General features: G+C 46.3%; 2 protein-coding genes across 3 annotated transcripts in view; both read left to right on the top strand.

The window, feature by feature from the left end:
* Positions 1–856, top strand: part of ITGB1BP2 (integrin subunit beta 1 binding protein 2) — a 29,063-nt gene extending 28,207 nt beyond the window's left edge. The window contains exon 11 of the mRNA XM_065410896.1: positions 602–856. Coding sequence (XP_065266968.1) covers positions 602–856 — 255 coding nt within the window. The remainder of the gene's footprint in view (positions 1–601) is intronic.
* A 5,210-nt stretch (positions 857–6,066) lies between these two features.
* Positions 6,067–26,216, top strand: LOC135883231 (rho-related GTP-binding protein RhoG-like). 2 transcript variants are annotated; one of them, XM_065410243.1, is made up of 2 exons: positions 6,067–6,175; positions 25,486–26,216. In XM_065410243.1, the coding sequence occupies exon 2, from the start codon at positions 25,509–25,511 to the stop codon at positions 26,082–26,084; it is 576 nt and encodes a 191-aa protein (XP_065266315.1). In that variant the 5' UTR covers positions 6,067–6,175; positions 25,486–25,508; the 3' UTR covers positions 26,085–26,216. The 2 variants fall into 2 exon arrangements, with proteins under 2 accessions (XP_065266315.1, XP_065266314.1); XM_065410242.1 differs by having other exon boundaries at positions 25,483–26,216.

The raw sequence follows: 26,216 nt of genomic DNA, 5'->3' as shown, positions 1-26,216 counted from the left end.
GCCTGTAACTATAGTTCCTCTCGTTTTGCTGTGTCTCTCCTCAGCTGTGTGCCACATTTCTGCACCACAGCATCCTGGGGCACCCAGGAGGGACTCCTATCTCTCTGCATGGCACCCTGGAGGCCCCTAATCCCTGTAAATGGAATCCAGTTGGTTCGGCACATCACTGCAATGCAGTCATTGCCCTCCCTGACTTAACCCAGGATCCCTCTCTTCTAGTAGCTGAGAAGAGCACTGGCTTTGCTGTAGTGAAGGCTCAAGTGTTCTGGGTAGTTTATCTCAGTTGCTACTTGTGCTTTCCATTCCCTCTCCCTTGGTAACCTTCCACCTTTTCCTGTGTGGATGACTTAAGGCTCATGGTGATCAGCCCCTGCCACAATGAAGCATCAGAAAATCCTTGAGGAATCATGGTGTTAGTGTCCCAGGTACTGAACTCCATGCAAACGGTTTGGTTTTCATTCTGCTCTGCCTCGTCTTTACACTGACTTCTTGCTTCTCCAGGAAAGCCCTACTGGCAAATATAATGGCTAATACTAAATGTCTGGCCAGAGAATGTGTCTGATGAACCCTTACTGTGACATGCCTGCCCCATTCTCTCTAGGTCATTGATGTACAGAAGAGCTTTGTAAACATGGTGCCCACAAAGGTGGAAATCACCCTGCGAAAGGCCAGCCCCATGACCTGGGCCAAACTGGAGCATCTCCAGAGCAGCTCTCAGCCCAGACCAGACCAGACCGAGAAAGACCCTATGGATGCCGAGGACCCCGAAGGAGTGCAATGGGAGGAGTCAGATGACAGCTTGAGCTGGTCAGAGGAGGGAGATGAGGAGGGGGAGGAAGGAGCAGTAAGCAAATGACATTCATGTAGCGTCTTCAAAAGAGAGACTGAAGCCTCTTTCTTTCAAAGACAAGCATGTGGGACCCCAGAACCATCTCCAGGTGAGCAGATTGAATTCCCTGGAGACTGAGGGCCAGCTCTGAATTTAAAGCTGCTAGAGACACTGCCTCCCAAGTGTAAAGAGTTCTGCTCACCTATGTCTCTCTGGCATTGTCTACACTGGGATATTTCTTGTACACTTGGGAGGAAGTTAAATAGCAGCTACTAAAGTTTGACATTTTTAAATCAGCATCCAGGCGTTTTAAAAGAGCTGGCTGAGGAGCTCAATGGACTGTTAATGTTAATTTTCATTAAGTCCTGAAAAATCACAGAAGTTCCAAAACACTGGAAGAAAGCTAATGTGACAGTATCCAAAAGGGTAAACCATATAACCTGGGTAATTATGCACCTGCCAGTATGACATTGATCCCAGGAAAGATAAAGGAGCGGCTGATATGGGACTTAATTATATTACTCTCCTTTAATTTTGTATTAATAAATGCCAATCAACATGGGTTTATGGAAAATAGATCCTGTCAAAACTAATTTGATATCTTTCTTGAATGAGATTACAAGTTTTGTTGATAAAGGTAATAGTGTACCACATAACATTTTGATTAAAAAATTGGAATGATATTAAGATGGCACACATTAAGCAGATTAAAAGCTAGCTAATGGATAGGTCTCAACATTTAATTATAAATGGGGAATCATCATTGAACAGGTGTGTTTCTAGTGGGGTCCTGCAAAGATCAGTGTTTGGCCCTACACAATTTAATATATTTATTAATGACATGGCAGAAAACATAAAAACCATTATTGATAAAGTTTGTAGATGACCCAAAAATTGGGGGTGGTGGTCAATATTGAAAAGGAGAGGTCACTGATACAGAGTAATCTGCATCGCTTGGTAAGCTCAGTGCAAGCAAACAATATGTATTTTAATATTCATAGATTCCATGTTGTAGCGAGGTGAGACTCACTGGCATGGCGCCTCCTGCTGGTTGTTCTGGGAATTAGTTCTTCCAGCCCAGAGCACCCTCTGCAGGCTGGTGTCTCACCTGCCACTGGCCCCCATGTCCCTCCCAGACCCCAGTGCCCTTTACCCTGGGGAACCCCCAACCCTCGAAACCCACCTTGCCTCAGTGGCTACTGCCAGTCATCATCTAGCCCCCGCTCCCTGGGGCCGATTGCAGTCTGTAAACCACTCATTGTCGGCAAGAGGGTTAGGACCTGCTGCCTTTGCCTATCTCTGGGCTGCCCCTCTGCAGCCCCAGTACCTATTTGGCCCTTTTAGCAAGGCCTGCAGCCTGGTTTTTTTCGTGGCTGGAGCTCCCCAGCTCCCTCTGTCCTTCCCCAGCACTGCTCCACCTCAGGTACCCTTCTCAGCTCCCAGGCAGCCAGGTCCTTCTCTCTCTCTCAAGAAGTTGGAGAGAGAGTGTGTGTGTTAGCTTCTGGGCCACAGCCCTCTTATAAGGGCCATCTGGGCCCTGATTAAGCTGGCCACAGCTGTGGCTGCTTTCCCCATCAGCCTACCTTTTCCCAGCTGCAGCCCTCTCCAGGGCTGCTTTAGCCCCTTCAGGGACAGAGCGGGGTGACTACCCCGCTACACATGTCCAGAAGGGACCATTGTGATAATCTAGTCTGACCTCCTGTATAACACAGCCCATGGAACTGCCCCAAAATAATTCCGAGAGCAGAGCTTTCAGAAAAACATCCAACATGGCTAAATGTAAATGCATACAGCTAGGAACAAAGAATCTAGACCATACTGACACAATGGGGGACTCTATCATGGGAAGCAGTGACTCTAAAACAGATTAGTGGGGGGTGGGGTCATGGTGGCTAATCAGCTGGCTATGAGCTCCCAGTGCAACGCTGTGGCCAAAAGGGTTAATGTGAATCTTGGATGCATAAATAGGGAAATCTCAAGTACGAGCAGAGAGGTTATTTTACCTAGGTATTTGGCACTGGTCTGACCACTACTGGAATACTGCGTCCAAGTCTAGTGTCCACCAGTGGTGGGATGTGACTTTTTTGACAGGAGAGGCACAAATCACAAAATGGATGTATCTATGACTACAAGTTATATGGTAGGTGGCAGCAACTCCTCCTTCGCCATTTTGAATGGGACCCAATCTAGTTGGTGGTCTCTGGGCACGCCTGCTGGATTGGCCCTCACACCCGAGCTAGGTGGGTGAACCCCTAGTTTCTCCAGGTTCATGGATAGCTCTGGGGTTTAGGTGGGAGGCAGGTGACTGGACACCCAGAGTGAGACAGCAGTGCACATGGCCAGAGGCAGAAACTTAGGTACTTAAGGAACTTTTACCCTGACAATGTAGGTGCTGAATGAGTTTAGGCACCTACAGGGATTGGTGGCAATTTTGTGGGTTGCAGTGGAGCCTAAACCCCAAACTTAAGGGTCTAAACACCTTTATGAATCTGGGCCCAAGAGCTTTGCTGTTACTAAGGTCTCTGAAGATTCCCACAATAGTTTGGTTCCCATGCTTGCAGAGCTCCCTGCCCACAAAAGAATAGTCTATACTAGTCAAATACCTGATCCCCCATCCCTTCAGAGCAAGAGAAGGTATCCCCCATCCCTCACACAGGAACAGTGATACCTGAAAAACAAAACAAAAAAACAGCTCTCCTCAAAATGAACACCCAGAGACACCACCAAGAGTGAAATGGTGAATGGGCTCAGTACAATGGGGCCAGAGTCAAACAAGGTGCCTGAGAAATGGGCTCTTTCATATGGCGTGGAGCAGCCAGGAGCACAATAAAGCTACAGAGCTAAGAGCTTTATTAGTAGTAACCGGGCGTGACACAGATAACCAGTCCTGCTGCTGAGTGCATCAACTCCAAGTGCCTCCTGGCACATCTCCCCTCTGAACTCCAATAACACTCTTCCCAAATTACCACCATTTCTACTAAAATGGGTGAATAGAGAACAGTTCAACATGATCTAACTATAAACCTTCCCCAGAGGGCAAGACAGCCTGCCTGAACCTCTGAGCTCGCTGAGATAGTTATTCTGTCTCATGTTCAGTGGCCCTCGGGTAACTGCATGTGCTGCTATCTTCTCTTCCACTGCTGCTGCTGCTTCTTCTTTTTTTTTTTTTTTTAAATACTCTAGCCCTTTTCCTTCTGTTTGGCTTTAATCTTGTCCTCTCACTATTCATAAATTCCCAAGGCAGAGGGGACCATTGTGCTCATCTAGGCCTAGGTCCGATTTTATAGGGCCAGTCCCGATTTTTGGGTCTTTTTCTTATATAGGCTCCTATTACCCCCCACCCCCATCCTGATTTTTCACACTTGCTGTCTGGTCACCCAATCTAGGCCAGTGGTTCTCAACCTACTTACCATTGTGGGCTGTATTCATGCAATATGTACATTACCTGTATGGCCCTGAGGATGTCACATGGACTGCAGCTGTGTGCTGTTTGGGCCGCGGGTTGAGAACCACTGGTCTAATCTGACCTGTATAACACAGGCCATAGGCAAGCATAGGAGACAGGACACTGGACTAGATGGACCTTGGGGCTGAACCAGCCTGTCAATTCCAAAAGCCTATGAGATTTATGCTTTTATGTTAAATGCTGTTCATTTTGTTTCCTTATCTACCTACGCTCCCTCACCCATCCCTCACACCTTGGTTTGAGTTTAAACATCTTCTACATTGTTTAATTTCTTGCAGTAGTTTAACACAGAATTATGTTTTCTTAAAAAAAAATTATAAAGAATTTTGTAAAGACAAAACATTAAAGTTTGGGCCCAAATTACTTCTGGCATTTGTAAAAAATATGTGGTCACTGGGAGCTAGCTAAGTATTGAACCACCTCCTGTGGGTTCCACAGTGCCTCTTGCCTTCTCTTTTTGACTGTAAATTTTCTGGATCTTGGAGTGTCTTTATACTTGCATTATGCACAACACAAAGCACACTTGTAGTTAAGAAATAATAAATAGGTGTAGTTCTCCACTCAGATACAAGTCACTTCTGTTAACAGGTTGGATTCTGGGTCCAAGAGAGTTAAGTCTAAAGCTGACTGCAAAGAGTTACAAAGAGATCTCACTAAACTGGGTGACTGAGCAACAAAATGGCAGATGAAAATCAATGTTTATAGGTATAAAAAAATAATCCCAACTATACATATAAAATGATGGGGTCTAAATTAGCTGTTACCACTGAAGAAAAAGATCTTGGAGTCATTGGGGATAGTTCTCTGAAAACATCTCAGTGTGTAGTGGCAGCCAAAAAAGCTACCAATGTAGACACCATCAGGAAAGGGATAGATAGACCGAAAATATCATAATACTTCTGTACAGATCTATAGCACACCCACACTTGGACTACTGAGGGCAGTGCTGGTTGCCCCAGCTCAAACAGATGTATTTGAACTGGAGAAAGCACAAGGAAGGGGAAGGAAAGGGCTGGATCAGGCACTAACTGCCCTGGCATGGTCACGCCTGCTGAGGCACGTGGCACTGGCCACTGGTGCAAGACAGGACACTGGGCTAGACGGACCATTGCTCTGACCCAGCCTGGCCGCTCTGATCACGTCCCCACAAGACCGGCTTCCCTTGCATGCAGCGCCGAGCGCACTGGGCAGGAACCCACAGGCTGGCACAGCCCAGGGCAGGCCTGACCCCGGGCACCCACAACCTCCTGGGGGGTACTCCCTGGCCACGTGAGGCTGGGCTGAGTCCTCCCACACCCCAGCCCAGCACGCACCCGGTGGGTGGGCCTGGGCTGCAGGGAGCCATCGCACTGTCCCGGAGAGCGCTGGGCCTGGGAGAGTAGGGGCGGAGCCTGTGGATGGCCAGCGTGTCCAGGGTCATAGAATCATAGACTAACAGGGTTGGAAGGGACCTCAGGAGGTATCTAGTCCAACCGCCTGCTCAAAGCGGACAGATTTTTACCCCAGTTCCCTAAATGGCCCCCTCAAGGATTGAACTCACAACCCTGGGTTTAGCAGGCCAATGCTCAAACCACTGAGCTATTTCCCCCGTCGCAAAGCCTGGTCCTGATTTGCGGCCCCCAGGACGGTTGGGGCGGAGTCATGGAGACCCCGGAATCGCCCGAGGAAGGAGCTAGCTCGACCTGAGGTACTACATCTCCCAGAGAACACCGCGCTCGTAGGCGCACATGCGCAGTGTGGGGTGCCGAGGGGCGCGCATGCGCAGGGTGGGTCCCAGGGAGGGTCCCTGGAGGTTACTCGACTCGTACCGGTCGTTGCCGCCGAGGGCCCGAGTGCGAGAGGAGCCTGCGGCGAGTGCGGTCTCCGCCGGCCGACCCGAGGTGAGCGCGGGGCCAGCTCCCCGGGGGCGCTCTGGCCGCGCGAAGCAGGGAGCGCAGCCTGGTCTTCTGTCCCGGAGCCCCGCCGGGGGCGGCTCCGGGCTGCAGCGGCCGCGGGCCGGTGTCTCGGCGACTCGCCCGTGTAGTGCGCTGGGAGGCCGCGCGGGGCCCCGGTGCGCTGCCTCCATCTTGGGCACCTCACGCTCGCCTGAGCCTGTCCCCGCGCCCTGAGCAGGGCCGGGCCTCCCGACCGGGCTGAGCCCGCGGCCCAGCGACACGGCGGCTGTGGGCGAGCAGGGGCTCGAGGTTGGCTGTCCTGAGCCAGGCTAGTGCTCTCGCCCTAGGCGCAGCCTGCCCCGGTGTCGCCTCAGCGCGTGCCCGGGGCAGGCTCGTTGCGATTCCCGTCGGGCCTGGGGCTGCTCTGCTGCCGCCTTCTCCGTGCGGGGACCCAGGTGAAGCGGCTTTCCCAAAGGATCGCGTCACTGCCCCCGCTGCCTAGAGCACCGTCAGCGATTCTTGCCTTCCCGCGTGAAGCAGGAGGCATTGTGTGCACCACCGTTTTGTTTTGTTTAGTGTTTTACATACAGCCCTATCTCCAAATGCTTGAGTTAATTTCCTTGTCAATTTAGTGTTTCTCTTCCTCACTTTCAAGGTATTGCCCACCTCTATTGGTCCGCTTTTGTCTTTCGTGCTTTGTGCTCAGTGCCTCTCCGCTAAGGCTCTCCCCCTCATCTCGTTTGTTATCTTCATATAAGACGTTTCTTCACAGGCAGGGCTTCTGAAACTGATCAGAATTATGCAGCGTGTGTCATGCCACTGCTTGGTAAAGTGATGGGCTGCAGTTGTGGCCTTGGTGCTGTCTGTCAGAAGACTCAGGAAGGCAACGTAACCTGAATATAAGACGTGATCTTTATAACCACAATTTCTTACATAAAATTGTATGTTTTGTAGAAAACAATGGCTTGGGCCTCCTATAGTTAAAATGAAAATTTCACTTGCTAGTGACAACCTGAAACTTTCTAAGTCCTGATCCAGGGGAAATATTTACAGTTGGTGGCGCTGGCAAGCTGTCATTTTCTCCTCAGGGCTTTGTCATTCTTCCTCTAAGCTACTTACTGTAGCAATAGCAGAACAGACACCCCTAATTCTGTTAAGTCATATCCCAACCTTAATGCCTCAAGGAGAGGAACCAGCAATAACATCACAAACCAATCCATGAATAAATTATTGGATATCCTAAATGTATTAGCCAAGAGGAAGTGTGAGGCCTCATCTGGGGACAAGAACAGCCTATATTATGGGCAGCAATAACTGCACAATAGTTAGGGTTGCAGCATGATCTCTATTAAGGACTGAATTCTGTAGCTTCTTTAAAATTAATATGCACAGTGTGATTGATTTAAAGTGGAATGCTAGTTTCCCCATTTTAAAATGATGATAAAACTTCCCCACCTTTTCCTTACAACACTTCTGTGAGGATAAGTTAATTGTTTTTGAGGTGCTCAGATACTACAGTGGTGGATGATGTATAAGCACCTAGATCAGTGGCACTCTTTTGAGCTCTTCCTCTCCCCTCAACACACACAGGTTTTAGTATCCTGTTTTGGCTCAAAGGGGCCTGACAAACCTTTTTTTAACTCTGAGGTGGATTGGCAGGGAGCACTGATGAGCCAATTTTTGTCTTCTCTTGGAGGAGAGGGGGAGGGTATCCCACTTTCACCATCATCCTCTGCTCTGGGGAGGTGCTGTCTGAGACCATGTGGGCCCACTGACCAGCGTTTATGCTTTAATTAATGGACAGTATTGACTATGCTTCAATTACTGCTGGAGCCTGTTACCACCCTTTGCTGTCCTGGAGCCAACTTACATTGCATAACTAACTATAATCACCTTATCACTGTACCACGGGGAAGATTGTGCGGGAAGTTTACTCTCTGATCCTAAAATCTATGAATCTACAATAGGTAGATATGAGGAAGGATTGAGAACATGCTATTGTTTGTGTTGTTTCACAGGTTTGAATTCCAGCATTCATCTGCATGCTCTACCGCTACATTCACTGTTAGGTATAGCTGTATTGAATGGTGGAAGAATTAGTTGGAGCATCTTGGCAGAGCTTTTGCTGTGATATGGAGAGGTGTGCATGTATACCTTCAGCGATCAAAGAGTCCTGTGGCACCTTATAGACTAACAGACGTATAGGAGCATGAGCTTTCGTGGGTGAATACATGCATCTGAAGAAGTGGGTATTCACCCACGAAAGCTCATGCTCCTATACGTCTGTTAGTCTATAAGGTGCCACAGGACTCTTTGCTGCTTTTACAGATCCAGACTAACACGGCTACCCCTTTGATTCAGAGATCAAGTATACCTCGTTTCAGTGATGAATTTTGTCTGTTGTCCGTAGAGGTGAACAAGTGTGTCTTACCTTGGGGTTGTCAGCAGTCTGGTTGCATACATGAAAGTGGTCTCCATGGTTTAGTGAGGGTTAAGTGAAGCATCGCTAACAAGACAGGATTAATAGTTATGAAAAAAAAAATCTAATGAGAATCCAGCAACTCACAACTCAAGCATTTCTTTAGAAGGCAAAGGAGTACAAGAAGTGAGTAAATTCACATATCTTGGTAGTAGCATGCAAGCCAGTGGGGATGTCCAGATGGAAATAATGTCACAAATTGGCAAGCAACAGCTGCATTTATCATCTTAACAAGATTTGGTTATGGAAAATCTACACTTTTAAAATCAAACTATGAATCTTCAACTCAAATATTATTTCCAACTAACATATGGAGGTCAAAACTGGAAATCCACCTAAGGTACAGTCAGTTATCTAAGTGCCTTAGAGAGCAAATACCTTAGGAAAATACTCTGTGTTAAGTGGAATAAAATACCAAGATTTGTCAGAATTCACAACCCCTTATCTCTAAGGTAATCCAGAAAAGATGGAAATATCTGGGACTTGTTAAAAATGAAGCCAGAGTGTCTTCATGGCAAGCATGCCATTGGGCAGCTTGAGTAACATACCAAAAGGGCCATCCAAAAGAGAGTCATATATTAGGGGGATTTACTATGGCTGTGTTTCTGCAGTTTAGGCTAATAATTTATACTTCCAAATGAATGTGCAGGTATCCTTATGGGGGGGGGGGGTGTTGTTCATGAAATATCAAATTAACTCTGTATTTCCTGGCCTTCATAAGCTTGATTTGATTTTCTTGTAATGATAACATTTTTCAAGGGTATGTGGGGAGACCTCATCTGAATGTTTCCTGGTTTTTTAATGTTTGATTTTGGGGACTTGAAGTCCCATGTTCTGGGAACGGAAGGCATGTTGTACAGCAGCATCACTTAACACTCCATCTTAATGAAAGATTTTGTGAGTGAATAAAATATGCCCAATGTATCCGGAAAGCTCTCAGCAGTATCAGAGGTGCTGAAACTCCAGAAGAAAGAAAAAGACAGCTCTGCATCTGTTCACATTTGGAAGGTTATCTTCAGAATTGTAGTGGTTAGAACCTTTATTAATTAAAGGTTAGTTTCTGCAGAAATTAATGGTATAGACTCTCCAGCTTGTCAGTGAAAAATTCTTATGTCACTCATGAGTAATCAAATAAGACAAGCTGTGTAGGTGGAGAAAATAATTAAGGTTATTGAAAATGTAAAAATAAATGGAGAAAAGAAATTAGACGTTGCTATTTATGGGGCATTATTGTGGATTATTTTGACGTTTCCGGATCTTCACAGCATGTCTCCCATCGCCATGTCTGCTATTTTTCAAAGCAGTGATTTCTGCACTTAAATATCTGTAACTGGGGAATTGAAGATACTGGTAACAGTGAATGGCATATAATTTATATTGGTAAACCCTTTGGTTTTGGCCTGATTCTCCTCCCTCACCCCCATTGGAAGATGTACAGAAAGTGTAAACCATTCCATTAACACCTTCCCACCTCTGCTATATTAAAAGACTATTAAGTTGCAAATGGAATCTCTAATGGTCTAGAACAGGGGCGGGCAAACTTTTTGGCCTGAGGGCCACATCGGGTTTCTGAAATTGTATGGAGGGCTGGTTAGGGGAGGCTGTGCCTCCCCAAACAGCCAGGCGTGGCCAGGCCCCTGCCCCCTATCTGACCCTCACCCCCCCCCCGCTTCTCGCCCCCTGATGCCCCCCCCCCCCAGGACTCCTGCCTCATCCCTCCGCTGCTCCCTGTCCCCTGACCGCCCCCGGACTCCCCACCCCTGGCTGCCCCCTGCTGCCCCATCCAACCCCCCCTCTCCTTCCTGACTGACCCCCCCGGGACCCCTGCCCCATTCAACCACCCCTTCTCCCTGTCCCCTGACTGCCCCCTGCCACCCCATCCAACCCCCCCCCCTTGCTGACTGCCCTCCCGACCCCTGCCCCCATTCAACCCCCCTGTTCCCTGCCCTCTGACCGCCCCGACCCCTATCCACACCCCTGCCCCCTGACCACCACCCTGAACTCCCCTGCCCCCTATCCAAGCCACGCTGCCCAGAGCACCAGGACAGGCAGCTGCGCCGCCCAGCTGGAGCCAGCCACGCCACCGCGCAGCACAGAGCACTGGATCAGGCCGCAGCTCTGCAGCTGCTCTGCCGCCCAGAGCATTGTGCCGGCGCAGTGAGCTGAGACTGCGGGGGAGGGGGGACAGCAGGGGAGGGGCTGGGGGCTAGCTTCCCGGGCTGGGGGCTAGCTTCCCGGGCCAGGAGCTCAGAGGCCGGGCAGGAGGGTCCCAAGGCCGTAGTTTGCCCACCTCTGGTCTAGAAAGCCAAAGTTAAGGTGCCTGAACAACTCCAACTCTGCCCCTGGTGCATATGCATTATGATGGACTCAGATTACATGATCACATAGTACTTTTCCCAAAAGGCTGCCGTATTCAGTGAAGAGATTAGATATGCTTCAGGAATAAGTCAGCTTTTTAATATTTATATTATCCTCATTGTTCAGTGTGTGGGCCATATGCTTAATGCACTGCTTGCAGCGCAACTCTTGTACTGAATGAGGTGGAGTCTGCAGGTCCCGGTCACTTTAACAACACACTATCTGTCCCAGGCTAAGCTGAGCCTGTAAAGCATGAATTCCACAAGCTCTTTCTTGTGTCACTAACAAAAATCTGTTATGAAGGCGGCAATTGTCTGGGGCCTCTCTCTTTCAATGTCCAATCTGCACACTGGGTCATGCAGAGGAAAATAAATGTTCATATAATTAAAAGTTGCATCGTAAGGGCATAAGAGGGCAGTATTAAGATTGTGCAGACAACATTAAATTTGGCATTTCTAGCCTTTGGAGTGCTTTATTTTGCAATATTAATGTTCCTTTGAGGTAGTTTTGGGGATGGAATGTCCCATGTTTGCTTTTTTTTTTTTTAAAGCTCTAAAACAATGACATAACATGCAATTATTTGCTAGACACAAGTTAAATGCACTTTCCTGTACAATCTGGGCACACAGTACAATGAAACCAGCATTCTTTTCATAGAATCATAGAATATCAGGGTTGGAAGGGACCTCAGGAGGTCATCTAGTCCAACCCCCTGCTCAAAGCAGGACCAATTCCCAACTAAATCATCCCAGCCAGGGCTTTGTCAAGCCTGGCCTTAAAAACCTCTAAGGAAGGAGATTTCACCACCTCCCTAGGTAACCCATTCCAGTGCTTCACCACCCTCCTAGTGAAAAAGTTTTTCCTAATATCCAACCTAAATCTCCCCCACTGCAACTTGAGACCATTACTCCTTGTTCTGTCATCAGGTACCACTGAGAACAGTCTAGATCCATCCTCTTTGGAACCCCCTTTCAGGTAGTTGAAAGCAGCTATCAAATCCCCCCTCATTCTTCTCTTCTGCAGACTAAACAATCCCAGTTCCCTCAGCCTCTCCTCATAAGTCATGTGCTCTAGACCCCTAATCATTTTTGTTGCCCTCCGCTGGACTCTTTCCAATTTTTCCACATCCTTCTTGTAGTGTGGGGCCCAAAACTGGACACAGTACTCCAGATAAGGCCTCACCAATGTCGAATAGAGGGGAACGATCACGTCCCTCGATCTGCTGGCAATGCCCCTACTTATACAGCCCAAAATGCCGTTAGCCTTCTTGGCAACAAGGGCACACTGTTGACTCATATCTAGCTTCTCATCCACTGTAACCCCTAGGTCCTTTTCTGCAGAACTGCTTCCTAGCCATTCGGTCCCTAGTCTGTAACAGTGCATGGGATTCTTCCGTCCTAAGTGCAGGACTCTGCACTTGTCCTTGTTGAACCTCATCAGGTTTCTTTTGGCCCAATCCTCTAATTTGTCTAGGAGCGCTGGCTACTTCAACACATTCAGACCATACTTTAAAAGCCCATACCTTTTAAAAAATTAAATAAAACTCAGCTTTCTTACTTATATACTAGTAGCTGAAAAGCTGGGTTGTTTCACAAGTACAGGGTATAATTCATAAAGTAAAAATGACTGAGAACTCAAAAAAATTGTGTGTTGTCACTTAGGTTTACGGTTTTATGGTAAGTCTGAGTGAGGGTGCCTATTGTGCTGATAGATTTTTTTTATTGATTTTTGATGATGATGGTGAATGAAGGGTGTGTCTTGCCATGAGGGTTTATTGTGCATACTAATTGTTGGTGGGTTGTGGTGGTGTTTTGTATCTGGGGGAGGTTGTGCTGGGAGAGCTGTTGATGGCAGCTGGGCCAGCTGTTGATGGCAGCTGGGCCAAGTGATCAAGCCATCTGTGCAATTGCCCTCATATATCCAGTGAAATTGTTTTATGCAAATCAGCTGTAGAGTAAGGGCAGTGATTGGTTGTGATATCAGAGGTAACAATGGTCTTATGACTCTTGGTATGTCATAAATACATGTCTTACTGTAGCTGTACATCACACAGGTGTAATTTGTAAAGTGAAAATGACTTAAAAACTGGATGGTCACAGATGGTGAAACCCAGTAATAATGCAACCTGGTGATATTCTGAACATACTTGTAGCTGATTCCATTGCTTCATGCTGACTCTACAGACATAATAGGCTTCAGTGTGACCCACAGAGACATTCCTGGAATCTTATCTATATAGATGCAGAAATCTAATGGAATACTGAGAGACTGTCTCTCCAGTAATACCCTCCATTCAGTTGTTTCACCTTTGACTGTTCTTTTTAACTTCTGTTTAACTAGCATTTTTGTGTAGTTCCCATTTTTGAAGTTAAATGCTACTATGGTCTGTTTCTTTGGTATTTTCCCCCCTACAAGGATGTTAAATATAATTACATTATGGTCATTATTACCAAGCACCTCAGCTATAGTCATCTCTTGGACCAGATCCTGTACACCACTTTGGACAAAATCAATAATTGCCTCTCCCCTTGTGGGTCCCAGGACTAGCTACTCGAGAAGTAGTCATATCCTGCTACTTCTTCCATGTTTTGCAAATTCACTTTTCTCTATATCCTGACTGCTAAAACTCTTGCCCTAATTATCTCCCACCTTGATTTTAACCAATTCCTTCCTCTGTCCTTCCAGATGTACACTACCTGCCCATCTGTATTACATCCAAAACATTGCCACCAAAATTACCATTCTACCTTGTAGATCCATGCACATTGCCCTCATTGAATCCCTCTATTAGCTCCCATCACTCACTATATTCAATTTAAACTTCCCATCCTTGCCTTGAAAGCCAGGCACAACTGTCCTAGCCTGCATCTTGGATCTCACTTCATAACTCATACCTCTTTTGCCATACCAGTGGTGCTAGTCTTAGCTCTAGGCTATATTGCAAACTTATGTCAGAAAATCCACACCCCGTGCGATGCAGTTATACTGACCGAACTCCTGGTGTAGACAGGGAGGGCTTCTCCTGTTGACGTAGCTACCACCTCTCAAGAAGGTGGAATACCTATACCGACGGGAGAAGCTCTCCCATCGGCATAGGTAGTGTCTTCACTACAGTGGCGCAGCGGTGCTGCAATGGTGTAAGTGTAGACAAGCCCTACATGTCTCCTCTTGATAGATTTCTCATATTCTTGTCTCCACATCTTCCATGCTGCCGCCTATGCACATACCTTCCTTTCCATCCTGTTCTTCTCATTTTCTTCCTTTCTCATTTAAATCCCTCCGAAAGATTCATTTTCAGGGCCACCAAAACAAATAAATATCTAAGATGAGTCCCCTCGTCTGGGTCCCTCTGTCCCTCTTGTCTTCTCTTTTTGACTGTAAGATTTTCTGGACTATGAAGTGTCTTCATACTTCTATCATGTACAGCACCATGCACACTTGTGGTTAAGAAATAATAAATAAGAGAAATGAAATTACCCACCCAGGTAGAAGTCACTTCCCTTGACAAGTTGGATTTGGGGTCCCTGATGTGTGAAGGTTTTGAGTGTTTGGAGTGTTTTGCTGCAAAACCTCCACAAGAAAATGATTGTATATTTAAATAAGTGATACTCAGACCTCAATGGTTCAGGAGCCAAACTAGCGATCAACATTACCCAAAAGAGCCATAGTAGTGGGAATTCATTGTTTCACTTACTAGAGTACTATATATTCATATTTAAACAGTATGACAAATATTGTGTGTGTATGTATATAATATGTATTTGCACAGCAAAATGACTGACCAAGCATTATTATTTTATCAACTACAATTGGTTAATAACATAGTAAAGGCAGCCTGATTGGTTAATAATTAAATCACACATTGTTTTAATATGTGCTGCAAAGAGCCACACGAGACACATTAAACTTGGAGTCTAGTTTTGTTCTCTTAGTAGGAAAGATGGATGACTGATAAATGAATTTTTGTGTGAATGTATGAAATAAGATCTTTACACTGTGCTTCTGTGGAATTTCTTGCTGAGGAATCTGCCAGAAGACATGACCACTGGGGATTCTACTCTTTGCCTGCCAGGCCTGTCCCAGTGTAATCAGTGATACTGTCTGGGTGTATCTCCACTGCTGAGATTTTGGCTTTGTGCTTGTATGCTTTTTTCCTACTTTCAGAAAGCAGGTAAAAAATTTTTTTATAATGTTCTCAAAGATTAGTTTTCATGCCAGTATTATTCCTGAGGGAGTTCTGCACCAAGAAATTAAAAATTATGCGCACAATATTTTAAAATTCTACAAAATTCTGCACATTTTATTTGTCAATAAATAAATGTGGCTCCAGCATGGCAGTGGGGCGCACAGGCCATTGTCTGCATTGAGGTGGGAGATCACTCTAAAGCCCCCTCCTCCCCCACTACAGGAACTCAGCAGTGAGGCTGCACCTGACCCTGACACAGTGCAAGGGCTGGGCTTGCCCCAGAAATGCCCCGAGGCCCTGCCTCTCTGTGCCAGGTGCACCAGGTGTGGCTGGGTAGGCTCAGCCCAGCAGGATCCAAGTGTGGAGGGATCCAGATGTGAGGTGAGAGGTTTCTCTGTGGGGTAATCTGGGTGCAGGCAGCTCAGTGGGAGATCTGGATGCACAGGGGCTCATTGGGGGGTTCCGGGTGCAGGGGCAATGGGACTCTGCAGGGGATCCAGGTGATGGTGGTTGGGCTCAGTGGGGGAGTCTGGGTGTGGGAGATGGGGTTTGGCGGGGGGGCGGGGGGTCTGGGTGTGGCGGCTCAGTGGGGGGAAGTCCGGGTGCTGGGGGAGTGGGGCTCACTTGGGTCGGGGCCTGGGTGTGTGTGGGGCTTGTCGGAGGGGTCCATGTGTGGGGGGGTAGGGCTTGTTAGCATGAGGGTTCGATGGACCTGCTTAACGGGGGAGCCCCAGCTACTGCCGCATGCCGGGCTCCTGCTTCCCGACGTGATTCCCCTATCCCCTTTTCTTCTCCATTTCCCTCCACCCCCTCATCCCCCTTCCCTCATTTCCCCCACCCCCCTTACCCAATCCCACCATGGGCACTCACTATTCCACAGAAAATAGGAAGGCTCCCAGCACACAGAAGGGGAGCACAACTGACACTAGGACCCAGGAGGCTGCATTCAGCTGCGCATGTAACCCCGTGTGTCCCCCCCCATGCCTCGCCTCTGGAGGGCAGTCCCCCTCCAAAACCTGCACCCATGGTCGTATCCCCACCCCCCACCCCGCTCGCATGGCTTCCCTGCCGTTTTCTGCAGGGAGAAGCAGGAAATCTGCGGGGGCGGGGGGCATTTTCTGCAGGCGCACAATCTCACAGAATCCCCCCAGGAATACAGTATGTTACAAGTGGCTGCAACATGTTACAGATGCCACAAAAACGTGTGGGGTAAATTGGTTACCATCTTGAGGACTGTATTTTAATAAAGTAAATTTTGGGTCCATCCTTGGGCTGTGTATGCAATGAACCAATTCAGTCAGCGTGGATGGCCCATTCCCAACAGTTGACAAGAAGGTGTGAGTATCAACATAGGGAAAATTACTTTTTGTAGTGACCAGTCTTTATTCAGGCCTAATTTGATGATGTCAAGTTTGCAAATTAATTCCAGCTCTGCAGTTTCTCATTGAAGTCTGTTTTTGAAGGTTTTTTGTTGAAGAATGGCCACCTTTAAGTCTGTTATTGAGTGTAGAGGGAGATTGAAGTGTTCTCCTACTGGTTTTTGAATGTTACAATTCTTGATTTGTGTCCATATATTCTGTTGTGTAGAGACTGGTTCGGCCAATGTACATGGCAGAGGTGCATTGCTGGCACATGATGGCATATATCACATTGGTAGATGTGCAGGTGAACGAGCCTCTGATGGTGTGGCTGATGTGGTAGGTCCTATGATGGTGTCCCTTGAACAGATATGCGGACAGAGTTGGCAACAGGGTTTGTTGCAGGGATTGGTTCCTGGGTTAGTGTTTCTGTTGTGTGGTGTGTAGTTGCTGGTGAATATTTGCTTCAGGTTGGGGAGCTGTCTGTAAGCGAGGTCTGGCCTGTCTCCCGAGGTCTGTGAGAGTGAGGGATCGTCCTCCGAGTAGGTTGTAGATCCTTGATGATGCGCTGGAGAGGTTTTAGTTGTGCGCTGTAGGTGATGGCCAGTGGCGTTCTATTACTTTCTTTGTTGGGCCTGTCCTGTAGTAGGTGATTTCTGGGTACCCTTCTGACTCTGTCATTTTGTTTCTTAACTTCCCCAGGTGGGTATTGTAGTTTTAGGAATGCTTGATAGAGATCCTGTAGGTGTTTGTCTCTGTCTGAGGGATTGGAGCAAATGCGGTTGTATCTTAGGGTCTGATTTGAATTGGCCTCGTTAGCACTACAAAAAGTAATTTTCCCTCTGTTGATATTCACCCCTTCTTGTCAACTGTTGGGAATGGGCCACATCCACCCTGATTGAATTGGCCTCGTTACTGACCCCCCACTTGGTAAGGCAACTCCCATCTTTTCATGTGCTGTATATTTATACCTGCCTACTATATTTTTCACTCCATGCATCTGATGAAGTGGGTTATAGCCCACGAAAGCTTATGCCCAAATAAATTTGTTAGTCTCTTAGGCCTGGTCTACACTACCCGCCGGAATCGGCGGGTAGAAATCGACCTCTCGGGGATCGATTTATCGCGTCCCATCAGGACGCGACAATCGATCCCCGAATCGACGCTCTTACTCCACCAGCGAAGGTGGGAGTAAGAGCCGTCGACGGGAAGCCGCGGAGGTCGATTTTGCCGCCGTCCTCACAGCGGGGTAAGTCGGCTGCGATACGTCGAATTCAGCTACGCTATTCGCGTAGCTGAATTTGCGTATCTTAAATCGACCCCCCCTGTAGTGTAGATGTAGCCTAAGGTGCCACAAGGACTCCTCGTTGTTTTTGCTGATACAGACTAACACGGCTACCCCTCTGAAACTGGTTAAAAAATAGCCTTTCATACAAATCTCTAAATTTTAAGTTCACTTTAGTTTTTTTTTTTTTTTTTAAATACAACATACTGAACTTTCTTGGCGTTTGATTCTGCTATGCATTACATAACAATGCAGTCATCGCAGTGGGATTTATGCTACACATAGATTTTTATGTACCAAAATTTAAGGTAACTTATGTCCTGCTAATAAAAACCTATTTTAATAAAGTACAAATAACTTTATCCAGAGAGAAAATATAGCCAGGATTCTACTTCCCATATAAAGACTGTGGGATAATTGAATAGATCACTGTAATTGACCGGGACCAGCAGGTTTTTTAAACTAGGATCTCCTCATCTCTTGCCTGGGTTTTGTTTTTGTTTGGAACAGGAAGAGTACCTCAATTGGACATTCAAAGTTTAATGAACTAGTTCAAATGAATATACTTTGTCCCTACAGAAAATTACTATATACTTAAGTATAAATCACAAAAACTATGTTTTGTGATAGTTAAGATTGCTCTAGTCTGTTTTTAAAAAGGGATTATAAAAAAGTCATACTAGAAAAAACTAGTCATATGGCACTCTTTAAACAGTCGTAATTACCTTTTAGTTTATCATCACAAACTGCCATAGACAATTAAAGCAGTGCACAAACTACAAAAAAACCTCTTTGTTTTGAGTTAGAGGATCAGTTACATTCTTTGGATAGGCCTTTTTCACCCCTTTTAAAATGGAAATTCTGGTGCAATCTTAATAATAGAAGTGCCACCACCCCAATATAATGTACATAACTCTACTTTCAATTATGACTCTAGGAGGCCGATCATTGATGTTTGCCACTTTAGTAATTCAACTTTTAAAATATTTTTATGATATTAAACTCTAGTCCTGACACTGATTCTGGCTGGCATGTTTGAACAGTTAGATGCACATGTTGCAACAAGATCCACCTTTTTAATAGTTGTTGTTGCAAGAATTGGGGTGTTTTAGCCCAGAATCTTGGCTAGATTCCAATTTAAATGACAAGTATCAGGGGGTAGCCTTGTTAGTCTGTATCTACAAAAACAACAAGGAGTCTGGTGGGACCTTAAAGACTAACAGATTTATTTGGGCATAAGCTTTCGTGGGTAAAAACCTCACTTCTTCGGATGCATGACTTGTATTATATCTACCTAAATTTCCTCCTTCCGTTTGACATTAAAACAAATAAACAAAAATTCCCAAAACCTACTCTTTGTTTCCCCTCCAAATCTGCTAGGTGATTTCTGGGGCAGAATTTCTACCATGCTCTGCAGAGGTGGCTGTATGTTAGTTGTGAATGTGTGTACAGTTTGCAAAGAATTTTGGGATCCTCCAGTTTGCCAGGCACTAAGCTGACTGAAAAGTTATTTGAGCATCTGTTTAGATCTATTATGTACCAAAATTTAAGTAACTTATATCCAGCTAATACAGAATATTAAAGTATACTGATCATGGGAGGAAAACCAGAAGACAGTATTGTGGAAGCCCAGTGTAGATAAGATGTCAATGCAGATGTGATTGATAATGTCAAGGGTAAGGATAAGGGCAGAGGAGAAACCCTGAAATTTGATTAGTAAGAGATTATTGATGACTTTTAGAAATTGGGGGGGGGGGGAAATCAAGGATGGAGTTGGAGGAAAAGAACTTTGCAACTTTTGTAGGCGTTTTAACCATTTTAACATGGTTTCAGAACTATGTTTTGTGCTATCTTTTCATTTTTTGTAATAGGCAATGTAGTCACTCACTTTCGTCTTGACTGGAAGCAACTGATTGTCTGCAGTTTGGGAGTCAAGGACTATAAGTAGTGCCTCAAAGGTATTTGGGTGGGGAGGCAGATACATGCAGCAGGTTCATTCCTGTTCAGACTTAGCAATAGAAACTCCAGCATGAAAATGTACAGCCAACTTTTGTGCCTGAAGATGAACAGCAGGAGCTTCAGGTCTATAAAGTCCAGATTGAAAATGATGGGAATCATATGATGGCGAGAGATAGAATAGGTTGGATTTGAGGAATTCTCTGCTTGGCCATCTAGCTAAGCCCCCTGCTTTAAGTCAGCATATCATAATGTTTCTTAAGGGATGTGGGCGTAAAGTCTTAGGCCTTGTCTACACTACAGAGTTTTGTCGACAAAAGTAATCTTTTGTCAACAAAACAATGGAGAGGTACACAGTATAATTCTCCTTCCACCGACAAAACTCTCCAGCTTTGCTGACAAAATAAAACCACCTCTCGTTGAGGTGTTGAGCTTTTTGTGGCAAAGTTATATAGACAAAGTGTCAGTGTAGACACTGCACTTGGTTATGTCGCTGTAAATTGCTTCCAGGAGGTGTCCCACAATGCCCGTCCTGGCTGCTCTGGTCACCAGTTCGAACTCAACTGCCCTGCACCCAGGTACACAGGCATCTGCACCACCTCCTTTAAAGGTCCAGGAATTTTTGTAATTCCACTTCCTGTTTGCTTGGCATGGAGAACTCGCATTGCATCTTTCCAGCTGATCATGGTGGCTCCATGCAGCAAACACTCTCCCGCTTGGAGCACACCTGAGTTGTTGGATCTGCTGGCTCTGTGGAGTAGGCGGCTGTGAAGTCCCAGCTCAGCTTCAGCCATAGGAACTTTGATACCCATGGTCAGATTTCTCGTGGCATGTTGGATAACGGCTATGAACAGGGCATGCATCAGTGCCATGTGAAGATAAAGGAGCTGAGGCAGGTGTACCAGAAGGCAAGGGAGTCAAACCGTTGCTCTGGTGCTGCATTGGAGACCTGCCATTTCTATAAGGAGCTGGACGCCATCCTTGGTGGTGACCCCACCTTCACCACCAAGATCCCTGTGGATACTTGGGCGGGGGAGGGGGGCAGCGGCTGGAGACAGCAGACAGTGGACTCAACCCTGAGGACGAAGTCGTGAACAAGGAGGTTGAGTTGGAGGACGAGGTGGGACAGGCAACAGGGTCATCCAGTACCGTGGCGAGCCAGGACCTCTTCTTGACCCAGGCAGGTTCGAGCCAGTCCCAGCAATCCATCTCTGATGCGCATGATGCAGGAGAGGGGAGCTCTGGTAAGTGATCTTTTTGAGTTGATGCTGCTCAGTTATATGAGGTAGAACTGTCCTTTGCTATATGCTAGAAGTGGGTGAAGGGATAGAAATGTACAAGACTAGTTGTGTTTGCATGTGGTTCACATTCCCCTGTGCAGCTATGCAGTGAGGTGGAACAGTGTGTTAATGCACACTGAGATTTCATGGGAATCCTCTAGTGAGATCTCTAGGAAACTTTTCTGGGGGTACTCACCAATCCTCTGCTGAAGGTTCCTTGGCAGAGCTGCTTTGTTCTTTTCCCCCATTGTAGGAAACTTTCCTGCGCCAATCGGCAATCACTTGTGCAGGGACCAAAGCAGCACAGAGGCGAGCTGCATAGGGATCTGAGCCACATGCGTGCAGGAGATGCATCCTTGCTTACCTGCAGGAGTGAGATATTGACTTCAATGATCCTTGCCTGTGGAAAATTGGTGGCAAAATTTTCAGTTTTGTCCCTAGGTGCTTGCAGTGATCCTCTTAAAAAGCCTCCCAGACCCTTTGCCCCACCTTGAGCGCCCTGCCTCCCCTGGCCAAACTCACCATGTTTAGGGCGTTGGCCGAGCTGTGTGCCTGCCAAGGGACAGTGAGAAACTGATTTCATATTTTAAAAGGTGCATTTTACTATAATGATTTAAAGCTGTGAGTGCACTAACAATCATGGTTCTATTTGTTGTTTCTCGTGCTTTTGCAGATGTGGCCTTCAGGGGAACCCACTACACGCCAGCAGAGTGCCTCTGCCAGGTAAGGAAGCCAAGGAGGACATGATTTGAGAGGTGCTTCAATCCTCAAATGCCGAGAAACAAGAACACAGGGTGTGGAGAGAGAATAAAAGTGAAAATTATAAAATAGGCAGGAGAGCCAGGAGCGAATTTTAATGGGCCAGGAGCAGATAATAAAAGTGATGGAGGACCAAATGGAGATGTTGAAGTCTGTAATCCTGCTGCAGGCAGAACACATGCATGCTCTTCCCCTCCCCCCCCACACAGCCGATATAGAGCTGCTTGTCATGCCCTCCCCAAACTCCTCTCAGACATTTCTTGCATCTTCCCAGTCCGTCTCAGTACCCTGTTGACTCCACCCCTTCAGACAGTTTCCAAAATGATATCTGGAGTTATACACAGCTATGAGAGCCTACATCAGGACACTGCCCTTCACTGTTATCTCCCTTTCCACTGAGCGTTTTCTGTGTGATTTTAATTGGTATTTAATAAAAACATACTCTCTGAAAAATAATCAATCTTTATTTGTCTCCTACACACAGTGGTTGCTGCTGGAATTAATACAGAGTTGCAATTTGATCATTTGCTGACTACAAATCACGATCAGGAATCATCAACATTTTCATGCAAGGCGGCAAGTTAACAAAGCATGGCAGAGTGCTGTATAGAAAGACACATTGCTGGTGCTCATTGTCAAAATGGTGCCTAAAAGGTTCCAGGATTCAAATAGCCCTCTGTTGTGCCCCTCTAATAGCCCTGGTATCTGGCTGCTCAAAATCAGCCACCAGGTGATCCGCATCCACGCTCCACCCCGGGGGAAACTTTTCACCCTTAGCCTCACAAATATTATGCAGCGTACAGCAGGCTGCTATGACCATGGGAATATTTTCCTCATTTAGGTCTAACCTGCCATAAAGGCAGCGCCAGTGTGCTTTTAATCTGCCAAAGGCACATTCTATGGTCATTCTGCACCTGCTCAGCCTATTGTTGAAGTGATCCTTGCTGCTGTCCAGGTTTCCTATGTAAGGCTTCATGAGCCCTGGGAGTAGAGGGCACGCTGAGTCTCCCAGGATCACTATGGGCATTTCAACATCCCCCATTGGAATCTTGTCTGGAAAGAAAGTCTCTGCTTGCAGCTTTCTGTACAGGCCAATGTTCCTGAAGATGCATGGGTCATGCACCTTCCTGGACCACCCCACATTGATGACAGTGACACGCCTACAGTGATCCACAAGTGCCTGCAATACCATAGAGAAGTACCGCTTTCTATTGATGTACTCCTTTGCAAGATAGTCCGGGGCCAAAATTGGGATATGCGTGCCATCTATCGCCCTGCTGCAGTTAGGAAATACTGTTGCCGCAAAGCCATCCACTATTTCACACACATTTCCAAGAGTCACAGTCCTTTGTAGCAGAATGCCATGCACACTTGCGATAACGCAGTCCCAACTCTGGACACCAAACTGATTCATGAGTGACCAGTAGCAGTCTGTAGTTGCTAGCTTCCACAGAGTGATCACCACATGCTTCATCCACTGAGGGGGCAGCTCTCATTTTGGTGTCTTTGCACTGCAGTGCTGGGCCAAGCTCCGCGCACAGTTCCAGGAAGGTGGCTTTCCGCATCTGAAAGTTCTGCATTCACTGCTTGTCATCCCAGACCTGCATAACGATGTGATCCCACCACGCAGTTCTTGTTTCCCGAGCCCAAAAGCGATGGTCCACCATATGCAGCAGCTCAGTGAATGCCAAAAGTAATCTGGTGTTGTTTCTCTCCATTGCACACAGCAGGTCAGGCACCTCGGATCCCTGTTTCGATTGGGAGCTGCTCATGATATACTGCATGACCAGCCATGACGTATTCATAACAGTGACCACAACAGTAGAGAGCAGTGCAGGATCCATCCTTTCAGACAGAGATGGCAGGCGCACTGTAAACAGGCTGTTGAAAAATGGCACTGAACGCAGTCGGAAGCCCATGGAGTAATGGGACAGAAAAAGCTGCATCATGGGACGTTGCGCCCGTATCCATGATGCACTGTGATCCACTCTGCCTTCCCACAACTCCTTGCTGCAGAAGGTGGCGAGTAGCACAGTGGGTTAGCTACCCACAGTGCATTACTCTGTTGATGCTAGAGCACCAATTGTGGATGTGCTCTGCTGATAGGAGCGTTATGTGAACGTGCACAAGTGATGTAATTAGAGCGGTTTTTGATTGTTGGCGTAACTTGCATCGACACAACTCTGGAGTGTAGACAAGGCCTTAGTCTCTGATATCTCCAGTAGTGATTCTACAACCTGCTTTTGGAAGCTTATTTTACTGCTGAGATCTTCTTACGGTATTAGGGTTTTCGTAGTACTTAACATGAGCTTTCTTTGCTGCAGCGCATTAGTTCCTGCCTCTTCTGTCAATGGTTGGTGAGAATAATCTGTTCTTGGCCTCTTTAGAACAGTTCTTCGTGTATTCAGAGTGACATGGTAGCAGTCTGATTGTAGTTCAAAGAACAGATGTATCAAGTTTTCCTCCTAGGTTCTATTTCCTAAACCTTTTATTGGTGTGGTCTGAATACTCTACAGTACTATGCAACTGGTGCTGAGTGAATTAATTACTTGTTTTATAGGCAGTATTCATACATCTTACTAGCGCATTTGCCTCATCTGCATTGAATCATATTCAGTTTAACTCCTAGAGCCTTCTCTGTGTTACTACTGCTTAGGCAGTAGAGAACAAGGATAGCATGGAGGGGGCTGAGCCGTGGGATACCACAAGTGACAGAGAACATCTTGCTGTGGGGCAGAAGACCCCAGATCCCTTTCTCTGCAGTCAGGTCCCTCCTAAAGACTCATGTCTAGATTACCTACAAGAAATTATCTGGCTGGTTAAGGCTAGGTTGTAGGTATTCAGCTAATTTATTTTTATTTAGATAAATAATCAGGATGTGTCCAATTGCCACGTGACCATTCTATTTGTATATTGTACCTCTTTTCCTCTCCCCTGCTTCTACTGTTTCTTTCTAGAGCAGAGGGTCTCAAACTGGGGAGAGGTATGGAATATATTTTGGAGTGTGTGTGAGAAGCTTTGGGGGGGGAAGGGGGAAACTTACTGCACACATTTTACCCACAGCAACAAATAACTAGCAAAGCTGATTCCTCCAGACATATCAGGTCTTCAGATGGCACTGTGCATTTGACTCTGGATGGTGCTGTTCATTTTGATGGATTTCTGTTAAGCTTGAACAGCATTATACAAGTCATTGCCATCTGTACATTAATCTGTTTGCTACAATGCAGTATGCACATTTAATTTTAAGCATCACAATTTTGCTTTTGCCCTTATTACAATGGATCGTTGGCTCTGTTTGAATCAATGCCTTACTGTTTTTAATATTTAGTGAGAGTTGCATGTTGATTTTTTTTTTATTGGTATATGTACTTGTGTGTGTGTGTGTGTGGGGGGGGCATAAACTACTACAGACACAAAGAAGGGGGGCATGATCAAATAAGTTTGAGAACCACTGTTCTAGAGTGTACGCTTTTCTAGTGGTGACTGCTTCTTTGTGTGTGGGTTTAGCATCTAGCATGCTGTGTCCGCTACCAAAAATAAGTTATTAGAAATGTTGCGGGCATGGTATTAGAGAAACCTTCTGCACTTGGTGTTTTAAAATTCCTATAAATGAGTCAGCTCTTTCTGACTTTTTGTCTCTTGTTTTCAGCAGGATTCTCCATTTCTGGGTAAAGAATGCAGACAATAAAGTGCGTAGTTGTTGGAGATGGTGCAGTGGGAAAGACCTGTCTTCTCATCAGCTACACCACCAATGCCTTTCCAGAGGAGTACATACCCACTGTGTTTGACAACTATAGTGCCCAGATGACTGTGGATGGCCGGACAGTTAGTCTAAATCTCTGGGACACTGCAGGCCAGGAGGAATATGACCGTCTGCGTACACTCTCATACCCTCAAACCAATGTATTTGTCATCTGTTTTTCCATTGGAAGTCCCTCCTCTTATGCAAATGTTCGGCACAAATGGCACCCTGAAGTCTCTCACCACTGTCCTAATGTTCCAATCCTTTTAGTTGGCACCAAAAGGGACTTACGAAGTGATGTGGAAACAGTTAAAAAGCTGAAGGAGCAAAGCTTGGCTCCCACTACCCCACAACAGGGAACTTCACTGGCCAAACAGATTGGAGCAGTAAAATATTTGGAATGCTCAGCTCTGAACCAGGAAGGGGTTCGAGAGGTGTTTGCTGAAGCTGTGCGTGCAGTTTTATACCCAGTGACAAAGAAAAACACAAAAAAGTGTGTCCTGTTGTAGTTGCCGAAGATGATGGATATTTGAAGTGGAATAAAGACTGACAGGGATCTTGGTGGGCTCCTTTCTTTTTTTAATCGAAGATTTGCATCTTGCACTAACAGCTCTAAACAGAAATGGTTCATGCAAAGTATA

The sequence above is a fragment of the Emys orbicularis genome, chromosome 9 (genome assembly GCF_028017835.1).
Source record: "Emys orbicularis isolate rEmyOrb1 chromosome 9, rEmyOrb1.hap1, whole genome shotgun sequence".
Classification (NCBI taxonomy): Eukaryota; Metazoa; Chordata; order Testudines; family Emydidae; genus Emys; species Emys orbicularis.
The sequence above is the reverse complement of the archived record's forward strand: the minus strand, read 5'-3'. Positions and strand labels throughout refer to the sequence as shown.

Bases quoted from the DNA above. Each gene is read 5' to 3' on its own strand.
- LOC135883231 (XM_065410243.1), top strand. From the start codon at position 25,509: ATGCAGACAATAAAGTGCGTAGTTGTTGGAGATGGTGCAGTGGGAAAG.